This window comes from Echinops telfairi, unplaced genomic scaffold (genome assembly GCF_000313985.2).
Source record: "Echinops telfairi isolate 266 unplaced genomic scaffold, ASM31398v2 ScPeMD7_18;HRSCAF=68, whole genome shotgun sequence".
Taxonomy (NCBI): domain Eukaryota; kingdom Metazoa; phylum Chordata; class Mammalia; order Afrosoricida; family Tenrecidae; genus Echinops; species Echinops telfairi.
In genome coordinates this window covers 4,908,288-4,925,267 of record NW_022103915.1, presented here as the reverse complement: position 1 = coordinate 4,925,267, position 16,980 = coordinate 4,908,288, and the positions used below count along the sequence as shown (strand labels likewise).

The window sequence follows — 16,980 nt, the reverse complement described above, 5'->3', positions numbered from 1 at the left end:
CTCCAGCCTCTGCAGCAGCTTGGCCATCACCACCTTCACCTCCATCTGGGCCGCCCAGGGAGGGCGGAGGGCGGCGTCAGGGTGGGGGTGGGGGTCCCGCCACCCTGCCCACCTCTGGCCCCTCCTCCCCCGCGGGGCCCCACACCTCCTACCTGAGCAAACTGCTGCCCAATGCAGGATCGAGGCCCCAGGGAGAAAGGGAAGTAGGTGAATCTCGGCCTATGGGGAGAAAGGCGTCAGAGGGGACAAGGACAAGGGGCTCTGGCCTCTCTAAAATCGTTGGCATAGGCCCCTGGAGGGCGCAAATGTAGGTGCTTGACTGCCAACCTGAGGTTGGTGGTTCAAACCCTGCCAGTGGTGCGGAGGAGGAAAAGGCCTGGCTTCATTGAGCACTGCAACTTAGAACCCTATGGCGTCTTCCACTGCAAACGGCGCTGGGACCACTGACCTGGCCAAGCTCTGGCTCCGCATGGGCCCCTCCCACTGCCTCCCTGAAGGAGCTGTGCTCAGAGATCCTGAGTCCCTGCCCAAGGCCACCTATTGATCACTCCTCCCTGAACTGGCCACTCTGGGCAGAACCTGGAGATGGACTTGGGTGTCCGGCCCCTGAGTCCTCCTCTCCCTACCACTGCCCTCAGTCTACCAGGGACCTGGGCACATGACCTGACCTAACCTCTCTGTGATGCCCAGGTCTGGCCAGGTAGAAGGAACACTGGCCCCTTCACAGGGCTGGGGGCCACGTGAGCCGAGGGGTGGGGCTCAGACCAAAGGCAACTGTGGCTGTCCTCCTTCCAGGCCTACACTTGGGAGGGGGGCAGCGGCGTGAGGAGGGGCTTACTTGGGCGCTCCAGGGCCGAAGCGGTCGGGGTTGAAAGTCAGGGGGTCCTCAAAGTACGTGTCCATCCGCCCCATGACATAAGTGCTGAACTGTCGGCAAAGATGTGCAGTTCCAACCGGACCATCCCCCACCTCCCGCTCCCCGAGGCCACTGAGTCCCAATGAGGTGACCACAGCAGGTAGCCACTCCCATTACCTAGTCTCTTCCCACCATCCATCCCTCCACCCAACCATCTCTCCACCCACCCACCGTTCTCCCTTTCCACCTACCATCTGTCCACCTGCCCAGCCTCCACCCACCATCTCTCGAAGGTTCCTACACCTACCATCTCTCCACTCACCTTTCCATCTACCTACCCACCCCTCCACCCATCATCTCTCTGTCCACTCACCTACCTCTCCACCTCCCCACCCCACCTTCCACTCTCCTACCCATCATCTCTCTTCCCACCCCCCTACCTCTCCAGACAGGGTGGGGTTCTACTGGCCCCTGGCGAGCCCGTAAGAGGAAGAAAGAGTCCCCAAAGTGCCAAGTGCTCGTGATGCCACCACACTAAGCTCTCCCTATCGTACAGAAGAGACTGAGGCTCCGGGAGAGTCTGAGACGGCGCAGGGTTATCAGACAGAAGATGCAAATTCAGAGCTGAGTCTGCGAGGCCACCTTTCTCCAGACCCCTGCGTTCTGGTTAGTCAAAGTCCTCTCCAGTTCCTGTCTCACCTTGCTGGGTGGGAGGGGACCCCCACACAGTGGCCCCTGGCTGTGGCTGTGGCTAGTGCCCTGAACCCCTGGCCTCCACACACCTGCGGCCTATCCATCATCAAACTCGGGATGCTGCCCTCTGCCACTTCACCTTGCAGAGGTGGGTAGAAGCCTGGGCCCTTGGCCCTTGGCCACCCTTTGGGTCTGGAAATGAACACGCCCCCGGGACTCAGTGGTCAGCAAACCACAGACAGGTCTGTGCTAGTGAGGACAAGGCCCTGAGGGAGGCTTCCCACCTGAGAATCACCGGTCATGAGGCCACCCGGGATAGAGGTGAGAGGGTTAGGAATGGAGGAGGTAGGGAAACAGGATGTATGGGGAGGAAGGAGGGTGAGGGGTGGTCCACCGAGAGGCTGGCCAGCAGTGACAGGAAGCAAATGCTGTCTGGATGGAAAACTGCTTGTTCCCCCACTCGCTCGTTCACTTGCTCGCTCACTCACTCACTCACTCAGCCTTCGTTCACCATCAGCACGTGGTAAGCTAGCCACAGGCCACCGTTCCACCGAGCCATGGGGCCAGCCAGCGGCAGCCCCACATCAAAAGCCACACAGCTTCACTGCCACTGTGCTGAGTCTCAAAGCAAGTTCGAGAACCGGATGGGAACGTCCAGCCGGCAGGCCAGACCAGGTCCATGAAATCAATACCAATTCACACCACGTGCCTCACCAAGGGCACAGTGGCTCCAGCCACCGCATGAGGCAGGGGTTCACTTGCTGATTGGCCAGAGAGAGCAGGCTGGTGTAAGCCGGTCATCTTGTCTCATCCGTGAAAGATGTGATAAATAGCCAAATGGCCCTTGGCAGAAACAAGGTCTCCCTGCTCTAATCTAGGACACAGGGTGTGTGTGTGTGTGTGTGTGTGTGTGTGTGTGTGTGTGTGTGTGTGTAGCAAGGAGGATGAATGGCCACCACAAAACTCAGGCGGAACTTCACGGGGGAGGGGGACATGCAGGAACATCTAGTGGGGAGCTAGAGGTGCTCACGCTGAATGAAACAATAGGAGTGGAGGGTCCTCTCCAGGGGGCTGGGGAGAAGAAGCAGAGCAGAGGGAATCAGTACAAATCATCTGCACGTCTCCCATAGGTGCCTCTCTGGCTGTGTGACTTCTGAAAAGTGACCTAGCCTCTTGGAGCCTCGGTCTCAGCTCTGGACGGGCAGACCCTCTTGTCCTACATGGGGCAGCGTCACCCCAGGCAGAGGCCTGCCAGGGACACTGAGACACAGAATCCCTAACCCCAGAGACACAGAATCCCTAACCCCAGGAGGGGGTGGGTGACCCCAAAGCAGGCACGCACCAGGAGCGGAGTGTTGCCGGGAACACGGACCCCATCAATCAGAGTCTCCTCCTCCAGCCGGCGGAAGGTGCCCCAGGCGGGCGGGTACAGGCGCAGTGACTCTTTGAGGACCTGTAGAAGCCACACGGGGAAGCAAGCTGAGATGGGGGGGGGGGCCCTGTGGGGAGATGGCATCCCCGGACTCCTCTCTGTTCCCTCTCACAGTGCTGAGTGTGCCCTTAGGTTCCCTGGGAATAGGTGTGGGGCCACCTCAAGGTCTCACCTTCTCATCAAACCCCTTGAGTGACAGATGGGAAAGGTGGGGCCCAGAAGGAGAAGGGAGCTGTGAAAGGACCCAGTGGGAACAGGATCCAGGATCTTTCCTCCGAACCAGGGCCCACCATCCCAGAGAAGCCAGCTTGGCTTTGGCTGGCCTGAGCCTGCCCCTCCAAGAGCAACCAAGACATGCGCGGCCAGCCCCCACCCCCCACCCCCGTGTCCTAGTGCTGCCCAGGTGCCACTCCCAGCTGGGACCTTGACGTCATGGGCCTGGAGTACAGCCTGGGCATCCCACCACCCCTGACAGTCCTGTTCAGCCCTGCAGGTGCCCACCCCCCACACCTGGGAGAGGTACTGCAGCCTTCCCAGGTCCTCACAGTCCAGGTGCCTCTTGGAGCCGACCACCTCGTCCACTTCGGCCTGCAGCCTGCGAGGAGACAGCCAAGTCAGGTCCCTGAGAGGGTGCCCACGGGGGTAGGAGAGTCAGTGGGTGGAGGAGGGAAGAAGCTGGGGTCCACCAGACTCTGCCCTGCCTGGCGCTGACAGGCCAGCATGCCTCCAGTCCAAAGGGCAATGTGGTTTAGGAGCCTGGTGGCACAATGGCTGGACTCTGGGCTGCCAGCTGCAAGGTCAGCAGTGATACCCCCGCCCCCAAGCCGCCCCATGGGAGAAAGAGGAGGCCGTGTGCCCCTGTCAAGCTGGACAACCTCGGCAACCTGATACAGCAATGCTATGCTGTCCGACAGGGTTGCTATGAGTCAGAATCGGTCAGACAGATTTCCAGAGGCCTGGAAGCATCCTCCCCTTCCTTGGCTCTCCTCGGGTGGTCTGGCATTGAATCTGACTCAGGTTGGCCCCATGGGCTCGAGTCGAACCGCCCCTGGGGTTTCCAAGGCTGTCATCAGAGGGAACTAGATGGCTCACTCATCTTTCTCCAACGGAGCAGCTGGGGTTCACACTGAAGGCCTGTCCGTTCACAGCCAAGCACTTAACCAGTGCACCACTGGGGCTGCTACCTTTGCAGTCTGCTGCACGGAATCTGCTGTGGGAAATTCGTGCCGCACATCACAGAGCTGGTAACTGCCACAGGCAGGTCACACGGACCTAGCCAAGTGACGCTGAAGACACACAATGACCATCGCAGTATGGAGAGTTCATGGTGGCCTGACTGACCCATGAGGAACTTGGGGCCACGGAAATGCTGTATGTCATGCTCCCTACTCTTGTGTGGATTGAACATGGTCCCCTAGCAAGACGTTTTTAGCAGATGGATTTGGTTTCTCCAAGGCGACATAGTAAGCACGTGGCCCAACATCACAAAAACCACTGCTGAGCGCACTGCCACTCACAGGGCCCACAGGACAGAACAGAACTGCCCCATAGGGTTTTCAAGCAGACGGCCTGCTCTTTCTCTCTCGGAATAGCTGGTGGGTTCAAACCTTTGACCTTTTGGTTCACCGCCCAGTGCTTAACCCACTACGGCACCTCGGCTTCTCCCACTCCACTCGTCATGTAGGAAATGCACGTCAAGACCACCGGGAGGTGCCACCCCACGCCCACCGTTGGAAAGCACCCAGAGAGCCGAAGTGCAGGAAAGAGGATGATGATGCAGGAGGTCCCCACACAGCACCGTACGGCTGGCCCTCCCAAAGTTAATCAGGGGACTGCCACACCAAAAATGCCTGACCCACCGCCATCCAGCTAATCCCGACGCAGAGCGACCAAGTGCAGGGGTTCTGAGACTGCAAATCTTGCTGGGAGCAAACGGCTTTGTATTTTCTTTTGGGGTGCTGGTGGGTTGGAACCGCTGACTTTGCAGTTAACAACCCAACCCCTAACCCTATATGAGCCAGCAATCCCCCTCCTCGTCCATCCCAAAAAACTGAACATAGGGGTTTGCACAAAAGCTTGTGCATGAATGTTGTAGCAGCATGACTGATAATCGCCCCAAGGCACAGGACCAGCCAAGGGCTATGTACCCATCATCCTATTATTGCTCAGCCATTAAAACAGGTGATGACTCGGATGGGCCTTGAAAAGCTCTCAAGGACAAACACTAGGTGACTCCGCTTGCCTGGGCTGTCAGCAGCAGGTAAAGGCATCGAAGCACCAAGTAGACCCACGTCCCCGGGGTTGGTGCACGGAGGGACAGTGATTGCTCACAGCCTTCCATTTGGGGGACAGGAAAAACGTTTGGAAGTAGGCCAAAGGTGGGGGCTGTATCAAAGCCATTGAAGTGGATACTTCTCACTGCAATAGAGTTGATGCCAACGCATAGTGACCGTACAGGACAGGATAGAACTGTGAGTTTCCGAGACTGACTCTTTAAGCAGAGTGGAGAGCCTCGTTTTTCTCCTGAGGAGCAGCTGGTGGTTTTGAACTGAACCATTGGGCATCTACTGGTCACCACAAAGCAACCAGGGCTCCTGAAGTGGGCACTTAGACTGCAGGGAAAAGACACATTCTATCCCGATGTGTTTGATTTCAAAACTGGGAAGCAGTGGGTTGAGGGAGTGGCTGCAGTCACTCGGGCGATAGGTCACTCGTGAATCAAAGCCGCTGGAAGGTCAGGGAGGAAAACCCACCGCAGTCCTGAGCTGGGCAGCGAAGGGCGGAACAGAAATCCATGGGGGCGGGGATCAGTGAGTTGGTGGCCCAGGGGCACTGTGGGAGGGTTCTTTCTGATCTCAATTGGTTTAACTTCCCTGCCTTCCCTATTGCTTTGAAAGAGCACATTGCTACTATATTTAAAAACACACCAGGAACTATGTTGTGCTCACTGGAGGCTTGCTTCCCTGGGGCCCTTTTGTGCTGAGTGACAGACACACTGTGCCAGGGCCTCGCCCCTGAGGCTGCCGCCCCCACGCCCCTCCGCAGTCACCAGGCCGGGTGAGTCGGCAAAGCAGGCCCTGTGGGAAGCTGCTCTCCACGCAGCCAGCATATGGGGGGGAGCGGGGGGCAAAGGCACTCTTCCCCAGCTTCAGCTCCCTCTGCTCCATGGGGGGCTCTGTTCTCAACAGGGGCCCCTCCCTGCCACGTGGGAGAGGGAGGGAGGCGAGGGGGAGGGAGGGAGGCGAGGGGCCAGGTCCCTGCCCTCCTGGAGTTTAAAGTCAACAATTCCAAGAGAAAATGCCCGAGCTGTCTCAGAAGTATGGGCAGAGTGCTCCTGAGAGGCTCGCATGTCTGATACTTGGGATATGTGATCAGGAGAGCTCAGTCCCTGGAAAAGGACATCACACTTGGTCAAGTGGAGGGGCAGTGACAATGAGGAAGGCCCTCAGGGAGATGGACTGACTCGGGGGCTATAACGAGGGCTTCAGGCATAAGAACACTTGTAAGGATGGCACGAGACCAGGCATGGTTTGTTCTGTGCTGCATGGGGATCACTGGCGGTGGGACCTGACTGGACTGAACCTGCCAGCAGCAGCAGTGTGACATTTGGAGGTAGATCTCAGGTTGCAGTCAGGGTCAGTGTCTCCAGAGCAGTGGTTCTCAACCTTCCTCATGCCGCGACCCTTTAAGACAGTTCCTCATGTGGCAGTGACCCCCAACCATCAAGTGATTTTTCTTGTTACTTCATAACTGTCGTTTTGCTACTGTTATGAATTGGGCAACCCTGTGAAAGAGTCGTTCAACCTCCACAGGGGTTTGGACCCACAGGTTGAGAACTGCTGCTCTAGCGGAAGAGGAGGGGAAAGAAGAGGAGACAGAAATGGGGGAGGAGGACTGTGGAGCGGGGGAGGCAATGGGAAGAGGGCATGGACAAGGACGAGGATGAGATGGATGAAGGGGAAGGGTAGACCATGGAGCAGAAGGAAGAGGAGAAAGATGAAGTGGGGTTGGAGAAGGAGAAGAGGAGAGAGTAGAGGAGGAGGAGGAGGAGGAGGAGGTGATGTGTTCTCAGGAGGAGAACAGGAAGGAACATTTCAGACATGCCAACAGTGGGGTGTCCGGAGGCAGGAACCCTGGACAGGGTCCCTCAAGGCAGCAGCAGGTGGCCTTGGGGGACCCTGCCTGAGGGTACCCATGGCCAGCCTGTACCTGGCCACAATCTCGGGCTGGCGTGACAGCTCCATCACAGTGAAAGCCAAGTGGTTGGCAGAGGTCTCGTGGCCTGCGGGCGAGGAGGAGAGAGACAGCTCCACACGGGGCCTGGGGCCGCCTCCCCCAGTCAGGGTCACCACCCACGGAAGCTACCAACCGGCAATGAAGAAGGTGACAAAGTTGTCCAGCAGGATCTCATCATCCTGGGCGTCCTCTTCAGCTGAGGGACAAGGCAGAGGCTCAGCCTGGCCCCATGGGGCCCCAGCTCCCTTCCCCAGAGCTCCAGAAAGAGCCCTGGGCCTTTCCCAGACAACCCATGCCAGCGTGGCCTGGAGGCTTCCCGCCCCCTCGTGGGGGTCGACGCACCTTTGAGGATCTGGGTGAGGATGTCCGCGGGGACGTCCTCCCCCCTCTTCAAGGCCTCCCGGCGCCGCTGGACCCAGTCCTGGCCGACCTGGCGCAGAAATCGGATGCTCTCCCGGATCTCTCGCAACTGCTTCCGCTTGCCTGGTAAGAACTAGACCGGGGTTCCGGCCCAGATGGCCGACTGAACACCCACGCCTCCTCTCTCCTCCCCTGCACCCCTTCCAAAACAAGCCCAGGAGGCCAGGAGCAGGTGAGAAAGTTCTAGCTGAGTGGAGGCGGCTAGAGAGACCTGGTTAAGGGGAAAAGCCTGAGCCCAAACACCAACCTCCCCTTCCTAGACCAAGCCCAGAGAAATGATGGCGAGGGCCCTTAATCATCTCCAGGGAGCAACAGGAAAGGAGGAGGGGTCTCTGCAGGAGGTGGGCAGGGAGACTTTCACAGAAGGAGGAAACTTCAGGCCGAGTGGTGTGGCCTCAACTGCTCGGGCTAATTCCGGGCCATGCGAGGACTGCAAGCTCAGAGGCTGAAGGGCAGGCGGGGAAACCTGGGCACCACCACCTGAGAGAGGGACCATCTCCTCCCTTCCTTCCTCCTCCTTTATGCCTGGGACGAGGAGAGGATGGCTGGAGCTGCGGCAGTCACTGTGTGACCATGAAGTGACACGCTAAGGACAGTGGACCAGAAAGACAGCCAAGCCCGGGAACATCTGGCACCGGGGTGCCATCCCAGGTGGCCTGGCTTGGGGATGGTTGTGCAAGGAAGAAAGAGCCACTCCTCGTTTACGTCAGTCATTCCATGGTGAGCCGCTGCGGGAGATGAACCCAAATCCTGGCTGACCGACTCGGGGAGGACAAAGTCTCCCCAGAGAGACCGGGTCTCAAAACCCACTCTGAGAAGAGAACTGCAGGAGGTGCCCCAGCAAGTGGAGACAGTGGCTGGTCGCTGGAGGGAGGCACGGCTCAGGCGGTACCTTAGCCAGGGTGTTGCGTGACGCGGTGATGCCTTCCAACATCACTCTGACCGCTCGGGGTAGAGGCTTCTGGGCATCCAGCAGCATGCTGGTCTCCATCCCGAAAGCTGCCTAGGGGAGAGAGATGAGCCAGCTCATGCCTGGGGGGTGGGGAGCCAGCAGGTCCAGAGCAGAGCCTGGTGCCAGGCCGCTGGAGACCCAAGCCCTGAGCTGAAGGGTTTTCAAGCATCATCTTATCCACTATAGCAACATCCTGTGATGAGCAGAATACTGTGGGTGCAGTAGACATTAAAAGCACCTAGTAGCTACTCAATAAACCTTGGTTTCCTTCCTTGACAACATGAACTTCCCTGGAAGCACCACCTTCCTCAGGTGCCCAGTCTATACCCAACTGTACCACGGATTGCTTACACAGCTGCAATGGTTCCACCTATCCTTCACCCACTGGGCCCACACTCAGCTGCCTGGGCTGCCTCTCTGTGAGTCCAGATTTATCTGGGCTCTTCCGGAGCCAGCCAGGTGGGCAACCAAACCACGCCCCACTGGAGGTGGGGTAAGTGTTGGGTCCCTCATCAAGGCGACTCGAGGTCAAGCCCGGCTTAGGCCCCTAACTAGCCACTAACTAACGGACCAGGCTCTGTGGCTGTCTCTCGGTGACCAGGGCAGTGTGTGCTCCACCCTGCTCTCACTGCTCTGGACTGCTTTGAATATCCACGGAGCTCAGAAGCGTGATGCAGCAGCACACTGGGGTATGGAGGGTCGGTGGTGGGGTGGGGTGGGATGGCAGGGGAAAGGAGAGTGGGTGGTAGCTACATAATCTATTGTCAATTTGAGACTTAAGAGTGAAAGGGTGGAGCTTAGCCTATCAAGTTGCAGCTTGATGACCTCATTTGGAGGCGCTAAGGAGGTACATTGTTTGCTGGAGGTGGGACACACACTCACTCCTTGGGAGACACGCTTGCTGACAAGACAACATGGAGCTACACTAGAGCCTTGGAGCTGGAGGAGCCACGTGGAGACCCGTCAGCCTTGAGATGCCTCTTCCACCACTGGATCCACAAGACTTTCCACCCACTGGCCTGTGATCTTCCTGCATTTGGCATCATTGCATGTGTTGTGTGAGTCTGAAGAGGAATTTATAGATTGGGATCAGACATATGGACTAATATTGGACTGATGAACTTGATCTGGACTGGCCCGGGATGTTTTCTCAATAGACAATTGCTCTTGTATTTAAAGCTCTTTCTTATGCACAGATGAGTCTCCATGGATGTGTTTCTCCAGTCCACCCAGACTGACACAGAGAGAGAGAGAGAGAGATGACTCCGCCAGCCACCCCACATGACGTCACCTTAGCCAGAATGTCCATGGTAGTGCAGGTCAGCATGTCCTGCATGGACACCGGGGTCTGCCCATCGGCCTTGGCCTCCAGAATCTCCACCAACTGCTCAGCCTTCTCGTTGAATGTTGCCATCAAGCTGACCAGGGAGCTGGGGGACAGCAGAGGTGTCAGCGGCCACCAGGACCAGCCCCACCCTGCAGGCTCTGCCTGCCACCTCCACCCCCAAGAGAAGTTCCTGTCCTGCTCGTCAAACGTCAGCTCACCAGACCCTCTCCCTTCAACTTCGCCCCAGGGTTTCCAAGACTGGAAGCCTTTATGAGAGTAGACGGTCTCATTTTTCTCCCTCAGAGTGGCTGGTGGATTTGAACTGCTGACCCTGCAGTTCTTAGCCCAACCACCTAGCCCACTGTACCACCAGGGCTCTGAAAGCTATGCCCAGGTTTGTACATTTCTTTGCCACTCAGGACAGACATGCATTTGACCTTGTCTTTACAGCTCCACGGAGCTTCTGCAACCAGAGCCCCTTGGACTCTGCCCCCAGGAGAGGGCTGTGTAAACATTCCGGGTGGCAGTGGGAAGAAATGGAGGAAAGGTCTCTGGAGACTACGAGGACCGATGGAACCCCGGTGCCCCTTCTCCCACCGCCATCCTCCTTACCTGCCCTTCCCAGCCTTCCCCACCCCCATGCACAATGGTCCCATCATTGTACTCCCTCTCCCCGGAAATGAAGATTCCCTCTGCAGCCTACAGCTCCCCAAACACCGCGGCCCTCTGTCCCTAGACAGTGTCCCCTGGTGGTCTCGGAGCCGCAGAGTGTATTTAGAAAGAGGTATGGAAGGATGCGCTCCGAAGTCCTGGAAACAGCAGCCCCGAGGGAATAGGGCTAGGATGCAACTGTTACCTTGTGTGGGAATGACGTATCTCTGGACTGACCAAATCTTTGCTAAGAGAGTAAGTAGCACACTACTTCTGTAGCTGAAAGTAATTATTTAATGCTAGTCATCTGGGTAGAAAGGGGATATGGCACTATCTGTTTCCCTTTGTAGACCTGAAATTCTTTCTAAGTACAAGGGCTTGTTTCTTTCTAAGTCCAAGGGCTTGTTTTAATGGAAAAGAAAGGAATGGGAGAAGACGAGGGATGAAGGGTCATTTTTTTAAAACCAGGGGAGGAATCCAGCTCTGTATTTCCCATAGGCCAGCCCTGCTCAGGTTCCAGGGCCCTGGTGTTGTGGCCCCAGCCCAGCCCCTGCGGCACATCTCCTATGTCCAGGGCTGGCCTGAAAGCAGCTCTGGTCCCATGACCCTTCTCCCCCTCATCATGCTCTGAAGCGCCCTGCCACCTTTGCGAGACAGGTGAAGCCTTGCAGACTCCCATCCTTAGTTGGGCCTCCCTGCTGCCACCTCCCAAGCATCCTGCCCCTTCCATCTCTCGCCCACGCCACCCCCTGCCACCACCGGGGATTGCACACCAACTTCTCTGCTGGGACCATGCTTCCCCCCACCCTCCACCCTCCGATGGGCCTGGTAACCGTGACACTGCTGCCTGGCTACTCTGCCGACAGTCACGCTCATAGCTGCTCTCTCGCTGCCCAGGTAGGCCCAGTCGGTGCCCCCCACAAACCCCCTGGACCACTGTTTTCCCCATTTTTGCTTCACAACACAGACAAGGCTGGCAGCTCTGTGTTTCTTTAGAAGATTCCATGTAGCTGTTGCTTAAGTACCATTTGAGTTGACTAGCTGGATTTCAGGAGAAAGACGAGGCTTTCTACTCCTGTGAAGATGACAGTCAGGGAAACCCACAGGGCAGTGCCACCTGTCCTGTAGGGTCGCTGTGAGATGGGCTTGATGACATTGAGTTTGTTTTTTTTGGTTTTGTTTTATTTTTTCTGGATTGCACGAGGTGGGTTCTACTGCCGATGCCAGGCCGGGTCTGCGAAGGTTCTCACTATTAAACATTTCCTTCATGCTGAGCGGAATCTCTCACCAGTTTGCTGGGCTGGGGGTGCCAGACATTCAGTAGGACCCCCACCTGCTTGCCTTTCACAGAAAGAATCAGGACCAGGGTCTCGAGTGAAAAACGGACACTGGCCTATCTCTGGGCCAGCTTCATTTCGGATAGACAGTGTGAGCTCCTGTGGACCTTGTGCTTGGCCGCCCCCCTTCTAACCCCGTGCACCCAGGACCCCTCCGCTCTCGGTACAGAACACATCAAAGAACCCCCTCCGTCTTGTCTCATTGTACCCAATGTCACCTCCCGTAACTTTCGGTAAGACCACGATTATTCTAACCCCTCCACTGACTCATCTGTCTGTTCGCTCTGCGGGGAGGGTAGGGTTAGGGTCCTGCCTTCAAGGACCAGTGGCTCAATGGAGGAGGTAGGTGTGAAGGGCAGTTGATGCTGGGGATGTAAGAGGGACATGTGGGGGACAGGGTACACATGAACCCTTAGGAACCAGGGAAGCCAAAGTGTGGTCCATGCATACAGGAGAATATCATCCAGCCACAAAAAGAAATCAAGTATTGATCCACATGACCCCAAAGCCACCGCCATCGAGTGGATTCTGACTCGCAGCGACCCTGCTAGGTCTCTGGGACCGGAATTCTTTACCGGAGTAGATGGCCTCATCGTTCTCCTGTGGATTCAAACTGTTGAGCTTGTGAATAGCAGCCTGGATTAAGAGCCCAACACACAGTGCCACCTGGACCCCTGACACACACTTCAGAACACTGCCGTGAAGGGACGGATCAGGGGGCGCGTGTGTGCACACACACACACACACACACACACGCACACGCACACGCAAACGCACACACGCACTCGCATACCTCTCTGTCCTCTTTCCACTCTCCCTCCAGCCTGATGAGCCCCTCAGGTGAGGTCGCCCCTGCCCTAGGCCCCCTGTCCAGGGCAGCCCAGCACCACCTCTGCTCAGCCATGGCCCCGGCGCCCATCTGGGCCACTCACCTTCTGCTGAAAGCCAGGTCCATGACCCTGCGCTGCTTGTGCCAACGCTCATAATCGCACTCGGACACTAGGCCCTGGCCGAAGAGTCTGCAGGACAGAGATGGGGCAGAGGGACAAGGCTGCAAATCAGCATGGAGCCCCCTTAGGGGCAATGGGACATTCTGGAACAGCGGTGAGTGAACAGGTGCGGCAGGATCTTGTCCTTGGGAACGGGCAGCGTGGAATGGCTTAGGGGATGTAAACGCTACCACAAGGTCACTGCTTGTCCCCTCCCATCCCCCCTGCTCCACCTGAATCAGGAGAGGGGGCGTAGGGGAGGAAGGCGACAGTGAGAGGCAGGTGGCCACCCTTCCTAAGACACCCACAATGGCCTCGGGCCTCCTGCTGCACCCTGTGCTCCCTTGGGACCCTGCTGTCCGTTTTCCCTTCCAGCCCGCCCAGCCTCATACCTCTCACCAAACACCGTCTGGATGGCGCGGTACATCTTGAAGTCCTTGTTGTACTTGGTGGACATCAGGAACTTCTAGCCAAACGGAGGAAAGCTGAGATGAGCTCACACCCGGACACCTCACACACCCAGCCTGCTTCGGGTCACACCACGACAGGCTCAGCTAGGGAAGAAAGGCTCAGAGGGGGCTGAGGTGGGGGTCCCAGCCCAGAGCCACACCAACCTCCCAGCTACACCACTTCCCACTGCAATGAGCCCAGGAAGGCAACGCGGAGGAAGGTGACACCAGGAAGGAAATCAGGAGAAGCTTCCTGGAGTAGGCGTCAGCCTGTCATCCTGAGAGCTGAAGGGTCAGGTGGTCCCCCACCGCCGTTGCGAGTGCCCATGGTCAGTGTCGTAGCCTGGCTAAAGGCGTCTGAGGCAGGGCAGGCTGGGGTAGCAGCTTGGGCTGTGGAGCCAGCTAGCTCCAGTTGGAATCCAGGCCCAGAACTCAGCACTCCGTTTGGGCTCACTGCCTCTGCCCCTCAGGTAGGTCCCTGGCCTTCCAAGACGGGGTGAGGCCAGGACGAGGGACTGGCCCTTACCTGGACAGTTCTGAGAACAGTGCCTGCAGACGAGGGTTCACTCAGGGACGGGTGTCCTCCTCAGACTGTGCTGAATGCTTGTCAGCCCTCACCAGGGGCCCCCGGACACACCCAGGGTGCATGGTCGGGGTGGGGAGTGGGCCCCAACAGTGGGATGTGGTGAAGGGTATGATCCTGACCTAGGCAGCAGGACAAAGGGGGTAGGGCATATGCCATCTCAAGGTACGTCAGGCAGCGACCTGCCCTGGGGACACTGGGAAACAGGTGGCACTGGGCTGAGAATGAACTCGAGGTTGGTGACCCCTGCAGTGTGACCCTGGCCAGGGGCATACGCCATCACATCTCAAGGTACACACAGGCAGGGAGAGGTCTGCCCTGGGGACACTGGGCTGCACCTGGACTCAAGGTAGCCAATCGCTGCTGTGTGCTCCTGGGGTTCTGCATTAACTTTTCAGTTGAAAGAAAACTCTGGAAGAGCCTAACCTTCCCCGAGCACCATCATTGATATCAGGTCGTGTCACTCCCCTGCACCTGCCCGCTGTCCTCGTGTGGGGGGAAAACTATGCCAGTCAAGCCCTGCCTCCCAGGCCCTCACGGAGCCCCTGAGCTGTGGTCTGAGGAGACATGCCCCCAGCTGGACTGAATGAAGCACCACACAGCTTCTACCAGTGTCTCCATGCTGGTATCCTCATGGTCAGTGTCCCCATGGCCTGATGTCTCCATGGTTGGGTGTCCTCATTTTCAGGTGTCCCCCATGGTCAGCTATCTCTACAGCCAGGGGCCCCACTGTCAGGTATCACCCATGACCCAGTATTTCTGTGACAGGGTGTCATCCCCACAGAGAGGTGTCCCCATGGATGGGTGGTCCCACAGTTCGTGTCCCCCATGGCCAAATGTCCTCACACTCAGGTGTCCCCATGGCAATGTCCCTGTGGCCTGATGGCGCATGGTCAGTGTCCCTGTGGCTGGGTGTCCCCACAGCCAGGTATCTCTGTGACCAGGCATCCTCTGTGGCCAGGAGCCCCAGGATGGGGGAGTGAGAGATGCATGGAGAGTCTCTCGCTCATCTCCCTGGTCTCCCACAGAGATGGGCAGCACAGCCTGCCCGCCCACCATAAACAACCAGAAATCTGGAAGAAGATACGGATGTCTGGTTTTCCACACTGGATGGCAGCAGGGCAGGACCATCAATTCTGAGATTGGGGTAGGCAGTGGTGTGAGTGCTACAATCACCACAGCTAGCCCTGGAGGTAATTTCAGGACTCTGACAGAAAGGGCAGGGCCCCAGCTACAGTCCAGAAGCACGCTGATCCCATGAAACGCAGGTCAGGGGCCAGGGTGACCAAGGGAGGCTGGAGTGTGCAGGGCAGAGTACCAGAACAGAGGGAGCTGGGCCCAGAGGGAGCCCCAATATCTGCATAGGCATCCCCTCGAGTCTGTGTATAAATATCAGCCCCCACCCCGTAGGATGAAACTTTCCTACGAAAGGATAATTACTTGGTGACTCTGGGCTGAACAGTTTCCCGAGCTTATAGCTGACCAAGAACTAATCAAGATCCCAACTGCCAGCGGTCCCCCGACACCAGGCCTCCAACATGCGCAAGGCAGACACGGACAAACGGAAAGGAGAAATGGACAAACCCACAATGATGGTAGAAGAGGTCGATGTTCCTCTCCCCGTAACAGAAAGAATGAGCAGATACCAAATTAGTAAAGATTTGAAAGGTTTCAATAGTGTTATCAACCAACTTGGCCTAAATTACTGAAACACTCCATTGGGCAATTACAGAATATACATTCTTTCTAAGTACTCATGAACACTCAACAAAATAGGTCACATGCGGGGCCATCAAACAAGTCTCTTGTCAATTTCAAACCTTTAAAGTCTCAAGACACATATTCTCTGACTTTCACCGAATTAAATTAGAAATCTCCTACATACAGATATATAGAAAATCCTATAATACTCCTGTTAAGACATTAAAAATACATACCCTGTGAAGCTAATTCATGATTCAAAGAGGAAATCATGAAAGAAATTGGAGTGTATCTTGAACTGAATGAAAATTAAAGCACAACCTATTAAAATGTGTATGGAATAGAGTTACTACAGTACCTCAAGGAAATCTATCTAGCTAAATAAAACTATGTAGCTCTGGAAGCTAGATGCTTCTATGAGAAAATTTTAAAGGTCAAAATCAATGACCTAAATTCTCACCTTAGGAAATTAGAAGAACAAACTAAGTCCAAAGTGAATAGAAGGAAGAAATAATAAAGATACAAACAAAAAACAATGTAATAGAAGAAAATTAATAATAAAAAACCCTGGTTGTTATTAAAAAAATTAATAACACTGATGAGCTTTTGGTGAGAAGAGAAATCAAGTTCCTGTCTCAGGAATGAAATTGGGAGCATGGTTATAGATTCCACAGAGCACATCAAAGAGGCAAGAAGGAAATATTATGAACTTAATACTGATCATTTCAATAATTTAGATGAAATGAACAAATTCCCTAAACCACCCAAATTACTAAAAAGAAAAGTGAATGGTGTTCTACCAATCAAACAAATGGAATATCTAATTAAAAAAAAAACTCTTCCATCAAAAAGCACTACACTCCCGGATGGCTCCCCAGGGTAAGTCCACCAAACACTTAAGGAAGAAATACACCAGTCCCATGCAGGCTCTTTCTGAAACCTGCAGAGGGGAAAGACTTCCCAGCGCGTCTTCAGGGGCCGGTAGGAAGCTAATAGCAAAGCCAGACAGAGACCGGTCAAGAAAAGAGTACATGTAGGAGCCAAAACACCTTGACAAAAGGTTAGCAAACTGAACCCGGTGGTTTATAGCAAAGAGAAGACGTCATCAAGACAAAGCAAGGTTGATATGACCCTGGATTTTCAACCACTGCAGCCCCCACCTTCCTATCTTCTCCTTTCTCGGAGCTCAAAGCTTCCTGGGAGCCTGGATGCTCACTGCTATCAAGTCGATTCCAACTCACATCAGTTCGCTCCCCTTTTGCTAAGGGTGAGTTAGTGAATTGTGCCAGCCTGGCCGATAATCACATGTGGGGCTGGTTGAAAGGCGGAGGGATAAATGGGTGGTGAAGCCTCG

At 55.9% G+C, this 16,980-nt stretch overlaps 1 protein-coding gene across 1 annotated transcript in view; it reads right to left on the bottom strand.

The window, feature by feature from the left end:
• LOC101663884 (cholesterol 24-hydroxylase) overlaps positions 1-16,980 on the bottom strand; it is a gene marked incomplete at its 3' end in the record, with an annotated part of 27,952 nt that continues 10,972 nt past the window's right edge. The window contains exons 3-14 of the mRNA XM_004699118.2: positions 13,286-13,359; positions 12,837-12,923; positions 9,881-10,019; positions 8,530-8,640; positions 7,560-7,710; positions 7,351-7,413; positions 7,191-7,263; positions 3,492-3,576; positions 2,892-3,002; positions 839-927; positions 153-219; positions 1-45 (exon numbers count right to left, since the gene is read on the bottom strand). Of these exons, the coding sequence (XP_004699175.1) occupies positions 1-45; positions 153-219; positions 839-927; positions 2,892-3,002; positions 3,492-3,576; positions 7,191-7,263; positions 7,351-7,413; positions 7,560-7,710; positions 8,530-8,640; positions 9,881-10,019; positions 12,837-12,923; positions 13,286-13,359 (1,095 nt within the window). The remainder of the gene's footprint in view (positions 46-152; positions 220-838; positions 928-2,891; positions 3,003-3,491; positions 3,577-7,190; positions 7,264-7,350; positions 7,414-7,559; positions 7,711-8,529; positions 8,641-9,880; positions 10,020-12,836; positions 12,924-13,285; positions 13,360-16,980) is intronic.